General features: G+C 27.5%; 2 protein-coding genes across 4 annotated transcripts; both read right to left on the bottom strand.

The window, feature by feature from the left end:
- Positions 1-814: 814 nt before the first annotated feature.
- LOC119690226 (CD63 antigen-like) lies at positions 815-13390 on the bottom strand. 3 transcript variants are annotated; one of them, XM_038105242.1, is made up of 5 exons: positions 13287-13390; positions 4197-4281; positions 3774-4133; positions 1058-1276; positions 815-992 (listed from the first exon to the last, which is right to left on the bottom strand). In XM_038105242.1, exons 2-5 carry the CDS (start codon positions 4251-4253, stop codon positions 927-929), a joined length of 702 nt encoding a protein of 233 aa, XP_037961170.1. In that variant the 5' UTR covers positions 4254-4281; positions 13287-13390; the 3' UTR covers positions 815-926. The 3 variants fall into 3 exon arrangements, with proteins under 3 accessions (XP_037961170.1, XP_037961172.1, XP_037961171.1); XM_038105244.1 differs by lacking the exon at positions 13287-13390 and adding an exon at positions 13085-13103; XM_038105243.1 differs by lacking the exon at positions 13287-13390 and adding an exon at positions 4373-4467.
- A 3001-nt stretch (positions 13391-16391) lies between these two features.
- On the bottom strand, positions 16392-21428 carry LOC119690227 (CD63 antigen-like). The gene is made up of 5 exons (XM_038105245.1): positions 21335-21428; positions 18079-18160; positions 17661-18020; positions 16543-16761; positions 16392-16474 (listed from the first exon to the last, which is right to left on the bottom strand). Exons 2-5 carry the CDS (start codon positions 18130-18132, stop codon positions 16433-16435), a joined length of 675 nt encoding a protein of 224 aa, XP_037961173.1. The 5' UTR covers positions 18133-18160; positions 21335-21428; the 3' UTR covers positions 16392-16432.
- Between the last annotated feature and the right edge of the window lie 668 nt (positions 21429-22096).

Here is a 22096-nt window from a genome sequence, read left to right as displayed (position 1 = left end):
TTTAATTAAAATTGAATTATGAAAGATATGACCTTTTTATTTATGAATATTCAGTGCTGTACAAAAGGTTTAAATTTTTAACATTTATCAATCAGTACTTAATAAAATATTACATATTTATTATTTTTAAAATATATAAACTTGATTTACACAAACAAATTTATATATATTGTATATATCTTTTTGTTTTGATATGGTGTTCTACATTATTTTAAACATTTATCAAAAATGCTATTACTTCAATTTTTATAATATCAATAAAGTACTAAAATCAATCAAAATGTTTCCATAAATTGATTTTCTAGTAAACGAGTATATTAAGATTAATACATAAAAAGTATATAAGAGTATATATTATATTTTTAAATAGGTGGTTTATACATATATATATATAACCGATTTAAAAAGGAATAAATTACTACGATTAGGTAATTGTATAAAATCTTAGGTAATAAAAACGTGTATAAAATTCGTATAACAAAACCAATTACTATATAAATATAAATAAAATTTCGATAAATATTATAACATAAAAAATTAATATATTTATATATATTAATAAAATAAAATATGTTTGGCCAAAAACACATATAGTGTATTTAAACTACAAAATTCGTAACGAATCACCAATACTTTTTTTTACAAAATTATTTATAATAAGTGTAAGAAGTTAGGATATATAAAATATTGTTATACATTATATATCAATAAAAAAATTTATGCTACTATATAATTACAGAGATTTTTTACTTTTATAATGAATTACTTTTTCAATTTTTTTTTCAAATAAAAATTATGTAAAAATTTTTACTTTCAGAAAATAAATAAATTTTTAGCGTTTATGATTTCACAATAATTTTTCGACTAATTCAAAATCCTTGAGCAATATATTTTAAATGCGATTCATAGGATCTTCACTACGCAAGCTAAACGGCCTGGTAGCGACTCCGAAACTGACCATAAAGGCAACAGGCAAATATGATAGTGAGCAACTGCAAAATAAAAATTTATTCATTTAATATAAGACACGCAGCTGTTAATTATACATTGTACTCACCTGTATTCCAGCCACACCCAATACTACGCCCGCCAATATTAAGGTTTTTGAATCCAGTAATGCCAATAATTTTGGTAGGCATCCTTCCTTGTTGGCATGTACTGCGGTGCATTCTTCAGCTTCATTGAGTATTATAACTTCACAACAAGATGCTGGTAATGTCTTGTTTTCGGATATATGTTCCCAGTCACTGGGACCGAAAGTGCCACAACAGCCCAACTAAAAGTAAAAATATAATTATAATTTTCAGTTCGAACATACAATAAAAAATAAGATTTTAATTAAAAGTAAAACAAGTATGCAGGAATGTCTCTTACAATCAATAGATTAGAAATAAAATTAAAAAAAATATTAATTTAAAAACATTAAGTAAATTTGCATATCTGTGGTTTAATGTTAGTACAACAAGTACAATAGGTTTCTACGATTAAGTAATATTCAATTTACTGAAAGTGGGTAAGATAAACCATCACTTCTCAGAAAATAGTAGGACTAAGCATATTTACGATGCTAATTTCCAGTGACTAGCCACCGGGTATTGTCTCCAAACAATATACTGAAGGCACAGCTTTGTAACCCTGGCACGAAGCTGTGACAATGATAAAGCTTCAAAAAACTGGAGTTTTGGATAATAAGAAAAAAATACGCAAAATCTACGATTTTAAGACATTTGGAGGGTTGCACAAAAAAATAATCACCATTTCTAAGGAGATTAAAAATTAATTTCGACTAAAACGACATTAACTTTTATATGGAAAATCTGTGATTAATCATTATACTGTCATATTACAGATAGGGATTAATATCGATTACTTTAAGTCCCCGATGTAAAAATATTGGCAATTAGAATTTATTTTTAACTAGGCGCTATTGAATAAATAATAATTCCAATTTCCAATGTTCAGACATCATTTCATATTTATGTGATACAATAAAGCTAATTATACACTTTAACCCGAATAGTTTCTTGAATCTACTGGGATTGGTAAGAAATTGTGTATCTATGAATGGTCATGTGTTAACTTAATGATTTAAAGAAAAAGATTACAAGAAATAAGTCCTTCCTTAAGTTTTATAATATATGTATGAATTTGTTAATCGGTTTGCTGCAACTATTTTATTTATTGTTAACCATATTGAATGATGGAGTTCTGATGTTAGTAATATATATATATTGTATATTTTAATTGTTATGAATTTTATGTAGATATATATATATTTGGACTAATGAAATTGTTTGGTAGTTACCACCGTATTCTACGAATTACGGAAAAATATCCGAAATTTAATAAAAATTTAGGATAGTGGATTCATCTAATTTTCCACGAATTTAGATATACTATATTAAACATATTAGCAAAGCTCAGTTCTTGTTCACAGAGTAATTACTGTTATATAACAACTTTGAATTAAAAAAAAATGAAAATTATGATAATTTCACAACTATTTTATAAATAAAATTATTTCGTTTGTCACAAAAATTACCATTTCATATATTTAGTGAAGTTATCAAGCACTTCATAATAGGCAAACCTCATATATTTGCGTTAGACCAGTATACAATTTTATCAAAAATTAAATTTATAATAATTTGGAAAAATTTGTGCATTGCATGCACACAAAGTCAATCATATATTTTAGGAAACATGTATACGAAAGCAAAGACTATGTACTTGAATTTGTGTGTCCATTCAACAGTAAACAACACTTCTTCGTGTCTGACTACTATTGAATGCCCTTTCCTCTCTTTTCCCTCTTAATCAAGAGAAACAAAAAACTTTGTAAATATAAAATCAAAAAATGCAGAAAAATGCAGTAAAACTATTAAAGGACAAAATCGCAAAACAGAAAATCGCCACCTTATAAATCACACAAGCACCCAAACTTACAATATGAGTAGAAAAACTATAGCAACATTTTCTACACTATATTACACTATATCATTTTATGTTTCGATCATTTAAGATCATTGTGTTACACGTAGCTTTTATATGCCTTAATTGTTCTACTATTTAAAGGTCATTGTGCTTTTAGGTGGCTACTCGATATGGCTACCATGAAATCAAAGGGAGTCATTTTTTTGTTCTGCATTCGCAATCTGTATATTATTTGTCTGTGCCTCCGGTCAGTTGCCCTAAATTAAATTCTCTTACTACCATTTATATCAAACCAGTATCGTGTGGTGCCTACTGGATTTTAGTCACCCCGTACAACAGCTATGTCTTATATCGAAGATATTCTTACACCTTTATCGAGCGGGTTCTATTGGCTACAATACTGGTTACATTACACATTCTATGTAATGTATCTGGAATTTATGATCGTAAAATATATCATCACATTTTTTTTCCTGTAAGTTAATAGCACTATACTGTACAACCATTTTAGTGCGATCTATTACTACTGTACGATCAGACCAATCCATCATTGCGCAAGTTTTTTTTTAGCACCGCACTGCACCAACATAGTCGTGTATGACTTTTTACTGTTCCAAAAACTTAAATTACTGTTTTAGGTAAGACGTTTCAATCAGGTGGAAGCATAGTTGCATGTACTCGACGCGGTCTGCTTGTTGACGACACAATTTTGGTGAATAATGTTTATGTGTATATTATTTAATATACCCCAAAATCTAGCCGTATTTAGGCTACGTTAACTAGTTGTTAAAATCTAAAAGTAAGCTCAAAATATTTTTGTATTGGAAACTCATGTATACCTCAGTTTGTAGTAGAGTCCAGGCATCACGGAAATCCTTGCGTTCATTATACTCTTTCATAGTCATATTGAATTGTGTCTCCATGATATTCTGCAGGCTAGCGTGTTTCACATAACCGGCTATGCCTATGCCAATTTCGAATAAGAATACGATAACTGCCAATACAGCAAATGTCAAAATCATGCAAGAGTTTTCCTTGATAGCTCCACAAAATCCCAGAAAACAAATGAAAGCAACGACGGCACCAATAATCATTAAAATAATCGGTGCCGTCCAAACGTGGTTACTAACGAAATTTGAGTAGTGCGAGTAATTCAATTGCACCAAAGCACCGACTATTAATATCAGCAAACCGGTCAACTAGAATTATAAACAAAATTAGTAAAAATTATATTGTTTTAATGTTTCATCAAATTTACTTACAGAAAAAAGTAAATTACAAAAACATGTAACAAACTTAACGCAGTACACGCCACCCATTTTTAGTATTGAGCACGATTTCCTCTATCTGAAAGTTAATAATAGTTCATAATAAGTTAATAATAAACACATATTTCAAGATATTTTAGTTTTGTTTTGAGAATATCTAAACTGCTTACAAAATTAAGTTCAATATTTTTTAAAAATGAAATCACTCCAAGTGCTTCGCACAATGAACCGCGCGCCTTGGACTAAAATATCAACAAAAGCAATGAAAAGCAGTGAAAAGCGCAAGAAGTATTCTTCACTGTGGACGCAACTCACACATAATCGTAAATGAAAATAGGACGAACTGACAACTGAAAGCACATAAAAAATTTAAATAAAAAATAAATCAATACAAGACATCGATACGAGGCCATTCTACGTTACCCTTTTGTTTTCGTAGAGCTTTACTAACAACCACCACCGATAACACTACACCGAACCATCCGCAATGCCAGCCGAGCTCCCAGTTCTCTGTGTGAAGATTGTTATTAGCACACGTAGTCGCTAGCACCGATGTTACACATGCAGCGACCTAACCCACTGATTCACTCATCTATTCGTGCAAAACAGTTTACAACACACTTGATGAGAAAATCGTTTCAATGGTCACTTAACGTTCATCACACATTTGAATAGTGGAAAAAATTGGCATTGCGCCCCAACGCCCTGTGCGCTCTGGCACTGATTACAATATTGAAAAGAATGCTCGTTCGTTGCAATTACAGCCACACTTGCTTAATTACCGAAGAAATTATTTTAATACAGTTTTTAAAAATTTAATTATAAACTTAGGATATGCAAGGGAAGCTTCGGAAATTAAACTGGGAATTTAAAAGAAAGGAAAAATTGTTTGAGAACCACAGCTGCAAGGCAGTCAAACTCTAGTGGGAGTGAAGAAAATTAAATGATGAAAATAACTGAGAAACTAATAAAGAATAAATGTCTGGAAGCTACTGCTCCTAGACGACATAACTGTCTAAAAATTTGTAAACATATAAGTTGATATGGCGAATACATTATAAGTCTTGTGTTTTTAAGTTAGGATGAAGGCATGTCTGTTGGAGATAAAAAGATTTGCAATTTCATATAAGGAAATGTTACATCAACGAAGACGAACTAAACCTACTCCTAGTCGAAATAACGGTCTAAAAATTTCTGAAGTCCGCAACGAAAGTCATGATAATTGCGAGTAACAAAATATTTTAATACATAAATTATTTGTTATATATATGGTATATAGATGTTGCGAAGAAATAAGACGTAGCGCATTTTGCTACAATAAAATTTACAATATGAGGGAACGATTGAACTATTACATAATATAAACACGTTCCCAAAAACAATTTCAGAGAATGAGTGTACTATAACTAGATCTACAAAGCTTCGGTTAATGAATGTAAAAGTGTTTCTAGCAGCTAGCTGTACACCTAAAATGTCGGTTAATAGCCGGATTAAAGATCGCAGTCTTTGAATTGTCGGTATATCTAATAGTGTCAACAATTCCATTAACTGCTCAGAACACTAGAATCTCAGTGTTCGCAAAACTAAATCTAAAAATTATCTATAATATCTTATCTACAATAGCTAATTATTGACAAAATTGCTGGCTACTGCGATTTCTAACAGTTCTATTTGAAGTGTTTGAAAACAGTAGAGAGAATTCTACGTGCTTCATTGTTTTTTTGATATATAGTAAAAAAATACGAAATATTATGAAATAGTATAAATAAATTACATTTTATGCTTAAATATAATCCCCCTTTTAACTCGACACACCGAGTCCAATGATCTTTCAACAATTGGATACTTTTTAAATAATAAGACTCATCAAGTCCTCCAAAATATTCCACAGTTTCCTATTCTACTTCATCATTTGATGCAAATCTCTTTCCCTGAAGTCATTTTTTCAAGTTTGGAAACAAGTAATCGTCACTGTGAGTCATATGTATAGAATACGGTGAGTGAAGAAGCAATTCGTACCGTAATTCATATAATTTTGACATGGTTTTCATTGACGTTTACACAAGTGCATTATGCAAGCACAAAAATATTTTCTTCGACAAATGTGATTGTTTTTTCATGATTTCTTAATTTAATCGATCCAATACTATGGATTTAAATAGTTTATAGAAATTATTCTACTAGAGTTGCAAAATACGAAAGCCAAAAATTTTTCAGCCGATTATTGTGTTCGTGGTCCATAACCCCGGGCATACTATCCCCGAGTTATACTTCAGGGTTGTTGTATTCCCTCAGGTGTGAAATAATGGAACCATGTTTCATCAATTGTCACTACTTGACTCACTGTCAGCTAGATTGTGCATAAACATTTCCAAACAATGTTTTGAATGACAAAGTCGTTGTCGTTTTTGGGTGATTATAAGCAAACGTGGTACCTATCTTACCGAATGCTTACTCATACCTAAATATTAATGTAAAATATTCGATACACGTGTATATGATATATTTGTCATCTCTGTTATCTGCTATCATAAATTAATTTTTGGATCATCTATAACAATATCGTGGATTTTTTCAATGTTTTTTTTTTTAGTTGTAACCCCTTTCGGACGCTCTTCATCAAAAACTCTCGTACGACGTCGATTAAATTCAGCATGGTGCAAGGTTGCCGTAAACAGAATCCATTTCGAATTTGATTGCAACATTGTTCATTCCTTTCATATGGAGGAATTTTATTACTGAACGATATTCAATTTTTTTCAATCTTATAAAAATCACCAAGGTGCATTATTTGAATTATTTGCAAAAAGATAACCAAACATCTCTTGAAATGGAAACTTTTAAAGCTGGTATTTAAAACTTGCCACATATATAAAATATATTTGATTTTATTCTGGCGTTGCCAGCTGTTGTGTAGTCAGATAATTACCAATCAACTTAGTAGGTTAGGCAACATACACATAAAATTTGGATACGCCCTTGCGCTGAATGGTCGATTATAAAATATCTAGATAGTAACCATTTAAACCATATGGCACACGTAAGCAGTTAGGACTCAGTTAGGTCACATGACCGATTGTGCATTACTAGGTCAATAAGTCATCAATATATTTCAGTGTTACTTGCTTACTGTTTATGCTACAGGTGCATTTGTTCCCAAGTATACAATATGGTTTTATGGTTTCCAACACGTCATTTTTTTTTTTAATTTGCAACAAAAACTTTTTTCCACTTAGAGTAATGGACTTAAGAGTATTTAGTAATGCAAATTCAATTGCAAAAAAAAAAAGACGAAGTTGACACAGTTGTAAAAAATCAATATTAAGTTAATTATACATAAGATTAGATATACTAGTACATACGTAATATTTAATTATCACTTCAATTTTTAGTTCATTAACTAAAATTGTTGAATATTTTATTTATTATGTTAAATTATTAACGATTTGTCAACTTTCTAGAGTAACAAAGTGGCACCACATTTGACCTCTACCAATTGAAGATTTCAAAAATATTACGCCCCAATTAAAGTGTTTGAAATGGTCAGAGAGTAAATAAAAGATTTGTACGTACGACTATTTGTGATTGTGAAGACAATGTTTTTTATACCCAGTATTGTTATTATTATCAATAAGACTTTTATTAGTTAATTACTGATATATGCACTCTAGTATTGATAAGAACTTTTCGTGATGATTCAGTGTTTGCACAAGTAAACAATAGTAAACTTGGACTTTGTCAAAGTAGAAATATCGTTCAACAGTTTCAACTCTTCAACCAATAATATATTTCAGCATGATTCGCTAATCCGGTTCCATGCTTAGGTTACTGAGAATGTCTCAGTATAGCAGGATACCAGGAATTACATTAAAAATCTAAGAAAAGTCTTTTATATATTGAAAAATTTTTTTTATTAACAGAAACTGAATAAAAACTAAATAATAATCCACTATTTAATAAATTAATCCATACATTAAATGATTCATTCAATTTAGGTTAGGTTGGTATGCGATTATGCACGTAACTAACCCATAAATATGATCCGGATTATCGAAACAGTGGTCGATCAAGACTACAAGCCACATAATGCATATTTTGTATTTGCTAATTTTATCCAGATTATGAGGGAGACTAAATTACCAGAGTTTCAGACTAACAGAGATGTACTGTATATGTAGATATATGTGGATTTTAAAGTTTGAAATGAATGATATCGATATAAAGCGTATAGGAAAAAATTAGTTAAAATAAATAACTCCGCTAAAATTTATTATCAAATCACCGTGTTCTGGAAATCGGAATCGCTTCAATTTCTTATTTTTATGTGATCTATCTGAAGATTTAGTTTTATTTGTTCCACACGCACAATATACACATATGTTGCAGTAACGTGCGCTTATTCAAGACCCTTTTACCTATGAAGACTAAGTTCTGCTAAACACTTTCACTAATAATTCAACGCTCAGAAGGATAAGAATGATGACATTAAGTTAATAAATACATAACTCCTTCTGATTTAATTTAATTTCAAAATATATATTATTGAATTTCATTACGTACCAAATATCAACCCAGTGCTATTTTTCAAATGAGGAGATAAGAATGTCACACAACTTTGTTACTCTCTCAAATATTTAAAGCGAACACCCAAACTATCAGTACACAAAATTTTAACTAGCTTCAGCCACACCGGATTTTAAACAACCCGCATAATATTTGAAGTTCTAGTATGCATACATATTTCATAAGTCCGTATATATGGTCTGTTCTGGTTCCACTGACTTTAGTTCTATAAAAATTCTTATCGCAACGACATCTATCAGTAATTGATAGCAGATGAATAGTGTACACTTTATCTATTTTATGTCAAAATTCTAATAGCATTCCATTGTTACTTAAGATCTTAACATATGTATTATCATGACGATTTTATATAAATATAAATATTTTAATGACATTTTGTATATAAACTTATTTGGAAAATATGTAATTCAGTATATAAATGCCATTCCCATCGTTATCGTTCAGTGACACTACATTAATGAAATTTGATATATCTACTTTTTGATAACCAACCTAATCTTTTACGATACTTTTTGTATATAAAAATAATAATATGATATTGGATATATATTGTACTTGTATAAAATAGCTAGAATTTTTCTTCATTCTATAAATTTTCGTTGTGTCGGAAATGGTATTTTTTATAACTGATTGAAATAAATATATTAATACATATTGATCAAATTTTTTCAAACACATTTATTCCTCATATATATAGTATACACATTGTAATTTAAATTGGTGCTGTATCAAGCACAAATAAGCTATATAAGCATTTTTTAAATAAAATTCAAGTTTTTGTCTAATAGAAAGCAATTATTATTTTACTAACCTGAGTTGAGGAAAAGAAACCTAACCACCTCAATAAGTCGGAGTCAAACATCAAGAGCACTCGATTTGGTGTGAACATAAGAACAGATGGGCTACATCATGGGGAGTACAACTATATATTTCCGATTATTTTTGTGAGAGAAATCAATATAGTTATTCCCATTGTTATCGTTCAGTGATATTATATTAATAAAATGTGATATATTTACTTTTTGATAACTAACCTAATCTTTTACGATACTTTTTGTATATAAAAATAATAATTTGATATTGGTTATATATCGTACTTGTATAAAATAGCTAGAATTTTTCTTCATTCTATAAATTTTCGTTGTGTCGGAAATGGTATTTTTTATATCTTATTGAAATAAATATATTAATACATATTAATCAAATTTTTTCAAACACATTTATTCCTCATATATAGTATACACATTGTAATTTAAATTGGTGCTGTATCAAGCACAAATAAGCTATATAAGCATTTTTAAAATAAAATTCAAGTTTTTGTCTAATAGAAAGCAATTATTATTTTACTAACCTGAGTTGAGGAGAAGAAACCTACCCACCTCAATAAGTCAGAACCAAACATCAAGAGCTCTCGATTTGGTGTGAACATAAGAACAAATTTGCTACATCATGGGGAGTAGAACTGCAAAGGATGGATACATACATTTGAAGTTTATATATTTATACGTGACAAGTAGGTCTTTAGCATATAGCTACATATAGACAAATTATTGTTCAGTCAGAATTTTTGGTTGCCTTTACTTTAGTCTCTTCATTTGCAAAGAATTCATATGACATACAAAATAAAAACATTGTATGTATTTCATCCAGTGTAACATGTTACAATGTATTTGTGTTATCTGTATATATTTTTTTTATTTGAAAAGTTAGGAAATAAAGGAAAAAACTTGAATCCTATAATTCGATATTTTTTTTTGCTTAATCAATTAAACTTTAGTACTAAATCAAAACTTCTAATATACTTCTAATAGTTTTACTTTTCCGATGGGAATCGAAATATGAAGGTTCTATTGTATTTAAAAATCCTCGTCATATAACGCTGCCCACACGGTTGATTCCAAAATATACGAAACTAGTGTGTCGCTAGGGATATGAACTCAAGCACTGTGCTTAGTCCATATTATATATCATTGTGTATAAATTTATCCCAGACATAACATACTCGAAGGCATAATCGTGTTGATATTGTAATACACACCAACCTCAGAAGCAATCATATAAAAGGATAACAAAATTTAATAATGGAATGAAGTGACTTAACGGATGTAAAGAAAGGATTAAACCGAAAGCAAAGAAAGGTATAAACAACACGTTGTTGTTTTAACCCGTAATAACCTATGGAACAGAAAACACAAAGGGATTTCAGAACGAACGTAAGTGCTATGACATGAGGTAAATCACCATTTTTAATTCTTCCTGATTTGTTACTGTTTCTTTTCAGTTGGTGTTGTCTATTCTCTATATGTTATAATTTACTCTATCTATGTAGACTCTGTATGACCATCTTCTTTAACTGTTCTTCAGTAAGTTGTTTGTAAAAATTTTAAATTATGAAAAATTACATATTTTTGTTATTTTAAGAATTTAGCATATTTAGTCACCTATTCTATTTGAATCGGTAGTCGGTATCTATTATGATAGCATCTATCATTGTGGTAAAAAAGTTGAATGAATTTTGTATTTCAATGAATTGTATATATGTTCATAACTAAACAATCGTTTCTCTATGCTATTCTTTTTTCATTCAATTTAGGTGTAATTTCGTAAATACTTTTTTCAATCCATTTCAATGTTACGCCTAATAAAAAATTTACACAAAACAGTGAATATCTCCAATATTAAAACTCTATTATTCACGTAATAAGAGACAAAAAAAATCATTATTTTTTCTGGTAAGTGTAGTTAAGGTTTTAAGAAATATGTATGAAATATGTTTTGTGTTTGAGAAGGGTTAACTGCCCACCTGTTAGGCTTAGTGGAAACGTTATGTACCGTTAAGTACTTAAATATTCATCTCAATATACGCCTAACGTTCAAGGAACACATTCAAACTAAAAGAAAACAACTCAATATAGATACTTGGTCCAAAATACGAATTTAACATTCGCAATAACCCACTTTTATATAAAACGATTATTGCACCAATCTGAACATAAGGGATACAGCTGTAGAATACTGCAAGTAACTCGAATCTTGAAATACTACAACGATTTCAATCTACAACTCTAAGATTAATTGTAAATGCTCCATGATTTGTAACAAACCACTGCATTCATAGAGATCTCAAAGTCCCCTACATAAAAGAGGCAATAAGAAATTATATATTAAAATACATTGAAAGACTAAGCGAACACATGAACCCATTAGCTATAGCTTTGTTAGACGAGTTTGATGAGATCAAAAGGTTTGAAAAGCTACATGTATTAGATCTCCCATTTAGAAATTAATTTATTATTAAGTAATTGTACAATATCCATAAGTTATAAATATCTTTATCATGCACAATGGAGCTCGATAATCTGAATTAGTATAAGGACATGATGAAATTTGTATATTATTAGGTCTGTTCCACGAGCTACTCATAGTAACTTTGAGTAAACACTGTGTATACACAAGCGCGTTCCACCAGCAAATTTTCAAGTATTTTTGTGTAAATTTTACTTTTGTTTTACTCATGTTTTACTATGAGTAGCTCGTGGAACAGACCTATTATTTACATATAATATAGGCCCCTGTGCAGCGAGGCCGTAGGCGATCGCCGACACCTAGCGCCGCTACTACTTACAAACGTCCGTATATTCAAATCATGAAATATAGCGCATATTATGAATTTGTTATAAAAAATGCGTTAATTCGGTACTGGGACGTGCAGACAGCGAAGATAATTCCAAGAATTGGGCAGGAGAGGTCGTATATAAAATCTTGAATTAAAATAACTTCACATACATGGCAAGGAATATAAATAAGTATAACACTTGGCCCACACACACACACTGAAGAAGATAATGCATTAATTATATTTTAATTAGGTTTATAATTAAGCTTTATATTATATCCATATGATGAAAATATGTTTATATTAAGAAAGGCGGCCAAGTATGTTCAGTAGTTACTGTATTTTTTTCTTGATATTATATATGTACATAATATTTATTAATTTTTTAAGAAGTAAATAAATATTTATATCAAATGTATACACATACAAAGTGTTTGTATTTAATTTAAAAAATTGAATATAATTATTATTTATAATAACTCGCACACGTCCGAAATTAAATGCCAACACAGTTAACACAATTATCGCATTTTTTTAATAAAAAAGTATATAATATATAAAAGTCTTGTAAAAACAGTTTTTAATAACTGTAATTTTTAGTGTATAGATATTTTTCACTATACATAATTAAAATCCTTTTAAAATATTCATACACTTTCACTTTTTTCCCCATTTCCTTTACCTGTGTATGCCTGATAACAAAATCCTTACAGGACTAAATAAAAATAGTCCAATAAACAAACAAACAAACACAAACAAACCATAAATAACAACAACACACAGTGAATACAGGACGTATAATTTTTTATTAAACATCGGTAAAAAATTAAATTCTTTGAAACTTGAAGCTTTTATAACATTATCATATTATATATTAAACTTACTGCACAATTTAATATTATTATGAAATGCCGCTTTCAGGTTTTATGCACTCGAATAAAATTCCTCCTAATTCACTACCACTAATATTCACCGTTGAAGCTCTACTGCTTTTTTGGCCAGGTATCATGCTATCATTATTGAACATTTACACAGAATACACACAGAATAAACACAGAAATACACAGAATTTGAATTTTCCATACCAAATCATTTGGGCGGTGTTAGTGATGTCAAAACGGGAACAAAATGAGTTAATTGTATTCATTTTAAAAAAATTTATTGTCAAAGTTTTATACAGCGTTCAAATTTTTAGATTAAAAGTAGATTAAAGCAATAATCGTGATTAAAGTACTAATCTCGTTGTTTAATCTCAGATTTCCCATACAAAAGTTAATCTCATTTTGATCGAGATTAATTTTTAATTTCCTTAGAAATTATGATTATTTTTCTCTATTTTCTCTATCTCTATAATCTATTCAAAACAAACAATGAAAGTTTGAAAATGCTGAAGCGAGTAAATTTTTAATAAATTTCTTTAATGTTAGTAATAACATAATTATAACTAAAATTTGTTAAAATATTATTATAAAAATATATATTGAATTTATATTATAATTTTTTTGAACAAAATTGTAATTAAATGCTTTATTTGCAGAAATTTATCAAACACAAGAAACAAATCACAAGTGAAACGTTAAAATTAATCTCCAATTTATAATGTAAACAGTGTAGATTAAAAATGCAGATTAACTTAATTAATTTTTTAATTTAATAATGATATGAATTGAAATAAATGCTAAAATAATAAGTTTTATATTGAATAATTAAATAATATTAATATATTAGTTCAAAAATCAATATATTAATTAATTATAATATTTGATAATCATATTCATTTCATGCCGAAAGAGTGAGTTAAATTAAATCAATCTGAATTTGTCTGTGTGCTCAAACCTTCAGTTATCTGCTAACTGGAGCTTTGTCACTGTCATGACTCTAAAATTATTAAATTATTATTACAAAATTATTAAATTGATTTTATAATAAATAACAAAATTTAATGAATATATACTAATTCAATAAATTATTTATAATCCATAAAAATAATTCTAAACAACAATTTTGTTTCCTTTAATAAAAATGTATATAAATTTTGTAATTATTACAAAATTATTTATAAATTAACAATAAATAACAAAATTAAATAAATATATATGTACTAATTCAATGAATTATGTATAATCTATGAAAGTAATTCTTAACCACGGTGTATTGCTTAATGACAATACGGTGAAGGTTAATCACTGGAAAAAACGCCAAAACAAAAAGCTATATACGTAGCACTACAGAACTATAATCTATCTCTCTGATAGCATATTTTACTCCCATCTGAAAACTGACATGTATATGAATAATATATTGCACAATTAGACCTATTTATAGTGAGATACATTAAGTCGCAAAGCTCATAACGGGCTGCTCGTGTAGTAAGCATGGGACCGAAGAGAAAGCCGAGCAGCAGTCGCTGACAAGCAGGCATAGAGGTAGGCCAAAAATAAGATGAGATGAGAACGTGTATAGTGATGCAAGAAAGATTGAAGTACTGAACTGGAAGAGAGTAGTAGAAGATCGGGATAGATGGAGGCAGATCGTGAGGGAGGCCAAAGATCACCCTGGACTGTACAGTCAAATAAGAAGAAGATGAAGATCTGTTTATAATCAAAGTATATATAATTAAAGTTGGAACACGTTTCGAATATTTATTTATTTAGCTTATATTTTATTCTTAAATCAGTTCGAACAAATTTGTATATATTTATATATATATATGAATATATATAGTTATAGTTGTGAATATTAACATTCAAAACATATATGTAATTTGTTGATGGTATAGTTTTTTGGCAGTAATGTTTTATAAAAAAATGATAAGTTTAAATGTTACAAAAGTTGTAGAAAATGTAATTAACATATATTTTTTTTTTAATTACATATAAATATATATATGCATATGACCTATATGTCTAAATTATATACTTCATCAAAATAACATAATTCTTATAAGATTGTTGCTTAAATAAACTACATATTTTCCTTAAATATATATTAATACATATTAATATATGTAAATACATATAAATATATAATAATTAATATATATTAATATTATATATATATAATATATAATAATTAATAAATATTAATATTATATATATATAATATATAATAATTAATATATATTAATTTTATATATATATAATATATAATAATTAATATATATTAATATGTAATAATTAATATATATTAATATATAATAATTAATATATATTAATATATAATAATTAATATATATTATTATATATATATTTTGTATATATTATACAAATTCTTAAATTCATTTTTATTTTTAAATAATGATATATTATTATCAATGAAGTTGTCACAATGGAACAGTCTATATAAGTGAATTCACATATTATCAGAATTGTTGTAATAATTCTTTACGAGTATTTAGATCTGTATTAAATCCTTTAATTTTTATTATTCAGTACTTAATAAAAAATTATGTACACATACATACATACATAGTATGTATATATAGACTTACATAGTGTTCTTATATGTATTTTCTGTTTTTATTATACTTAGTGTTTTGTTTTTAAATATTTAGCAAAAATATTATTGCATCCAAATTTGTATTATCAATAGAGTATTAAAATTATTTAATTATTAGCAAATATTCGATTGCTATTATACATGATGTATTCTATGTACCTCTTGTAAATTCCCGAGTTGATTCTTTCAATCAAGAAACAAACAAAAAAATAATTTAAAAAACTAAAAACTGATACATAAGTTTTAAGATAATTCTTTTTGGCACTGTATCTCGGTTGTTATTAAAAACAGATTGTTTTCATAAACGATTTATTTGAAATAAATTATTTCCTTTCTTAGATTAGGGTTTAAACCCATAAATTTATAAGAGGTATATAGGAAAGTCAATTACGTATATTATTACATAAAATTCATTTAACATTATTTATTGTATTAAAATAAAATTAATAAATATAAATGCATATATACATTTTATTATTATTACGTATCAAATAATTTTGTTTAAATGCAATAATATATTATTTATATTGAATTATGACTTGCCAAAGCAACATGCTAAGATAATAGTGAGGATCTGCAGAATATAGAAATTTTATTCATTTAATATTAGGTAGAAAAGTTAAAAATATTATTTGCATTCACCTGCACAATAGGTACAGCCGCGAGTGCACTCGCCAATATAAATGTTTTTGAATCCAGTATATCCAATAATTTTGGTAAGCATCCTTCCTCATTGGCATGTACCGTGGTGCATTCTTTGGCCTCGTTCAGTATTATAATTTCACAGCAAGATGTCGGTAATGTGTTGTTTTTGAATATGGGCTCCCAGTCGCTAGAATTTAAAGTACCACAACATCTTAACTAAAAAAATGTAAGTGGATTAAATTTAAATCAATAATAAAATTATTAAAATTAATAATAATTGAAATTAGTGCGTAAAATAGTTTTCCTGACAAAATTCTCTTGGAAGCGGGATCTTGGTCCCAAATTAAATAGATAAAATTAAGCCCACAGCAAGTACGAGATTTATAAATAGTCTAGAATTGTTTTAATTGGGCCTTTTAGCGCACAATGGATCTTTTAGGTCGGGGTGCATTCATATAATGCGTGATTATGATTTAATAATAATAATAATAACAATAATAATAATATATAGTAACATATATATAATAAAATATATAATAGCATATATATAATATATTATATAATAATATGTATATAATATATAATATAATATAAAAAGTACATAAAGTATGGGCGAATATAAACCATTTGGAATAAAACGATTCAGAAAATGAGGCCGTTGACGTAGAAGACTTAGGAATATCATTTAATATAAAAATGAATTGGTTATACAATGAATTCCTAATTTGAAGCATTTTGATAATTGTTCATTTTAGCAAAAAAATATTGTATATAGTAGAGCTGAAAATATATACTTAAAGAAGAAAGGCGTCTGATGTTGACCTATTATACATAACATTGTTTCTCCAACACTATTGAAGCTGTAATCCATTTTTCATTATATGTCTACCCAAATGAAAGTTATTAACCTTAACGAGCAAAGCGGTTTGAATTTTCCATTGTGCAATAGTTTTATTACAATAGTCTGCAATATTTCAACTATACTGTAATATTAGAAAAACTAGTGCAAATTTTTTAAATGCCTACCTATTTTTTTGAAACCGACTAGACTATGTTACATATGCGGGTGATTTTTATAAATTAATTCAGTGCATTTTTCGTTATACAAATCATACCTCAGTTTGTAGTAGAGCCCAGGCATCTTGATAATCCTTGCGTTCATTATAGTCATTCATAGTTAGATTGAATTGTGTCTCCATGGTATTGGGCAGATTATCGTGTTTAACATAGACAAATATGCCTATGCCGATTTCCAATAAGAATACATTAACTGCTAATATCACAAAACAAAAAACTATACAGTCGTTATCCGTAATCGTTCCCCAACAACCCAAACAATAAACGAAAGCAATGGCAGAACCAACAATCATGAAAATAGTCGGAGCCGACAATGTGTGATCACTGACAAAATTTGAGTAGTGCCAATAATTTAACTGCACCATAGCACCAACTAAAAATACTATCAGACCAGTCAACTAAAATTATAAATAAAATTAATAAAAAATTATAAATTCTTTTACCAAATCTACTTACAGCAAAAAGTAAACTGCAAAAGCATGTTATAAAATTAACGCAGCCGCCAGCCATTCTCAGTATAAAACGGTTTTTTCTTCACCTGCAGATAGATAAAATTCAAAGGTTTATTTCTGCACTTTTTAATATATTATATATAACAACCCAAAGCCTTATGCAAAAAAAAAAATTTTAAACTCAATAAATGAACAATAATCCGTGCGCCAGCCACGCATTAAAATATGAACAAAAACACGAAAAAGCGCAGAAGGTCTTCCTCATCGTCGCCACTACTCGAAGTCGCAAAGAAAAGCAGGATGAACTGACAACATTAAACTCATAACAAAAATATTCCATCTAAAATTAGATAAGAAAAGACCATTTGTAACTATAATCTAATACAATTACCTATATTGTTGTAGTTAAAAGCCGACTTGAGGGTAAAAATATAAATAGTTGACCAGACTCTACACAATGGGATACATTTGAGAAAGTGATATGGAGTGAGGGAGGAGCAAGGATGAGCGATTAAGTAGACATATTGGATTTACACTTGGTGTACGAATTTTGCGACAATTACTAAGGCACATGACCACTTGAGGGAATAATCCGTGCTCTTCAAATAGAAAAATTTGGCTATCATCTACATATCTAATCAAAAGCATATATTTTAAGATGGGCACTTTTTAAAGATAGGTATTAGAGAATTACATGCATCTTTAAATAAATTTGTAAATCAAAATTTTACGAGATACCAATAAATAGAAACAAACGCACTCCGTTTGTATGTGCGACCGAAATGATAGTGAAGTGTTTCGAAATGTCAGTATAAAGTTTTTGGATGGATTCTAGACATGCAAACCCTTTCGATTTCCTTTTAATTTATATAGCTCAAAATGTCAAAGTGTCGTTGGGCACCAAATCAGGTTAATTTGTTAAATGGTGGACTTTACTTATGCTGTTGTTGTAACCCGTAGAGATTTATATAGCAGGAAACATGAAAGGAAATCTAAAACATTTACATGAGTTAGGATAAGTTTTGGGTGAAGAAAGAGCGAGAAGAAGGGTTGTATGGAATAAGTTTGCGACAAAAAAACAATGGGTGCACGCTTCTGTGAATTAACTGAAACTAGTCTAGGTCTAGGTGAAGGTATGGCAACATGAACAAAAACCATCGATCAACGGGCTCAAATTAGTATTACTATAGGACCACATTTGCGCGCCGTCAAAGGCAGTAGAACTGCAACTAAGGCATATATTTGGTATTGACGTTACTTATGCGGGATAAGTAACTGTTTAGATTACGAAAGTATTAGTTCTTATTGCACGTGGATTGTGTCTTTCTCCTTAGAAATATAAGATGGAGGTCCTTTAAGCAACTCGTTGCTGTGCAATTGTGTCTCAAAGAATACAATGCTACAGCTGTGAACCACGTTTTTCGTTGTTTTTGTAGCCCATGGATATCTAAGTGGCAGTTAATATGAAAAGAATTACAAATGCGAATACATGGGCTAGAGTATAGTTGGGTGAAGTAAGTATAAAAGAGAAATAGATTGTTTGGAATTAAGTACGGATTATAGATGGGTAAAATTTCACATTGAAGTTATTTTAGAACAATATTAAGAAATCTGGCCACTTCAGACCGAGTTTGTGCTTGATCTCACTGATGTTAGCTCAATTGCAATAGTTGTCGACGTATTTATGCTAGGAAGGCGTTACATATAACGTAGTTGTGGAAGACATTATATATAATAATATATTTACAGCTGTAAAAAGATGATATTTATTAATATATTAAAACTAAAGTGTAAACGCCACAATTTTTAAAGGTTTTTTTTGCGGTGCTGACCAAAAAAAAGTAAAATTAAAAAAAAAATTAAATTAAAAAAAAAAATTAAATTAAAAAAAGAATTAAATTAAAAAAAAAAATTATATTAAAAAAAAAAATTATATTAAAAAAAAAAATTATATTAAAAAAAAAAATTAAATTAAAAAAACATTGATTAGAAAAAAAATTATATTAAAAAAACTAAATAAAAAAATATAAAATTAAAAAATAAATTAAATTAAAAAAATGGATAAAAATAAATTAAATTAAAAAAAATAAATTAAATTAAAAAAAATAAATTAAAGTTAAAAAATAAATAAATAAAAAATAAATTATTAAAAAAAAGATAACAATAAATTAAATTAAAAAAAAAATAATAAATTAAATTTTAAAAAAAATAAATTAAATTAAAAGAACAATATATTGAATTGAAAAAAAATATATATTAAATTCAAAGAAAAAAAAAATAAATTAAATTAAAAAAAAATAAATAAAAAAATAAATTAAATTAAAAAAAAATAAATAAAAAAATAAATTAAATTAAAAAAAAATAAATAAAAAAATAAATTAAATTAAAAAAGAATAAATAAAAAAAATAATTAAAAAAAAAATCAAATTAAAAAAAATTAAATGAAAAATAAAATACTATATTTTATTAATTTGCTCTAAAAATGAATAATTGCAAGAAAAAGTTAATTAAATGGATTTTTAGTAAAATAACAAACAAGAAATTATTATTAAGTAATAATAAAATTTAATTTAATTTTAATTGCGCGACGATCGGCACACATGATGCTCAACATATGCAGATTAATAAAAAACCATTGACCCTCGCCCCAATATTAAAACTTGAATGAGGTGATTCCCACGATAACCTGAAGCAGAATTAAAAAAAGTTTTGAGTGCTTTGAAAATTGTTCCAACTAAATCTTTAATATTAGATTACTATATTAGTTTAAATATATACAGCATTTAAATATATCATTAAAAAAAAACTGTTCTAAATATTAAGTAACATAATGGATTGCGATTAACCCATAAGAAGCCATTAACCAAATCATACGACTAAGTGCCGCATGTTGGTGAAAACATACTAAGATCAAACGGAGTATATGATTTCGAAGTGAGAATGTGCACTGCATGTACACCAAATATAGGTGATAGTACCTGACAGCTTAGATCACATGTACAAAAAAGGTTTCTACAAGGAATATTTCCACAATGTCCTGTTCTTCTACCTGTGACTGTCTATTAGTTTTGCAAGAAACACAACACAAAAGAATCCACAAACAATAATAAAACAAAAATAAATGCAGAATTTAGTTATTTTTATAGATTACCGGTTTAAAGTTCGATTTTTATAAAATATCACATATAATTTAATATATATTTTTATATAAAACAGTATTTTATTATTTGAAACTCAATAACAACACAAATAATACTTGCTTTGTTGCCACTGATCATATTTCCAGCTGCCGTGCTATTATTGAATAAATACACACAAAATACACAGGCATTACACAGAATAAAAATTTTTAATGTCAAGTGACAGCTGTTGACGTTAGTGATGTAAAAATATAAAAACTTAAAAATTTGTATGAGTTTCTGAACAAAGTATTTTTAATATGATATATTAATTATAATATTTAAAAACTATATGAATTTTAATAAATATTTAAATAATAACTTTTATAATAGTTGTGTGAAGGTAATGGTAATAATAAAAAAAAAACTAATTAATGTTTGTTTCAATGAGTAAATAAAAAAACTCAACAAATTATATGTTGAAATTTATTATTAGTGATGTATAAATATACATATGCGCAAATTTATGGAATTAGTTAGTTTGATTAGTTTGAATAGATCAATTATGCAACTTATTTTTATATAAAAATTTAAATATTAATTATGTATTTTTCTTTATATATATTTATATGTATATATATACACATTTATGCTTTTGTCCATCATTATGTATTAATATGTTGATTGGTATTTGAATGTACTGTTTAATTTCTTGATGATGACTTTAGACTAAAGTCGAAATATCAATAACATATAAGGTATTGTAAAATTAAATTGTGATTTCTTTTTCTTAATTTTAATTTTTAACAATAAAAAAAAAAGTTTTTGCCAATTTGCTTAAAAAAAACACTTTAATAAAAATTACATTTTAATATAAATAACAATAATGTAGCTAATGTACAG

The sequence above is a fragment of the Teleopsis dalmanni genome, chromosome X (genome assembly GCF_002237135.1).
Source record: "Teleopsis dalmanni isolate 2A chromosome X, ASM223713v2, whole genome shotgun sequence".
NCBI lineage: Eukaryota > Metazoa > Arthropoda > Insecta > Diptera > Diopsidae > Teleopsis > Teleopsis dalmanni.
This window is presented reverse-complemented; position numbering and strand designations above follow the sequence as displayed.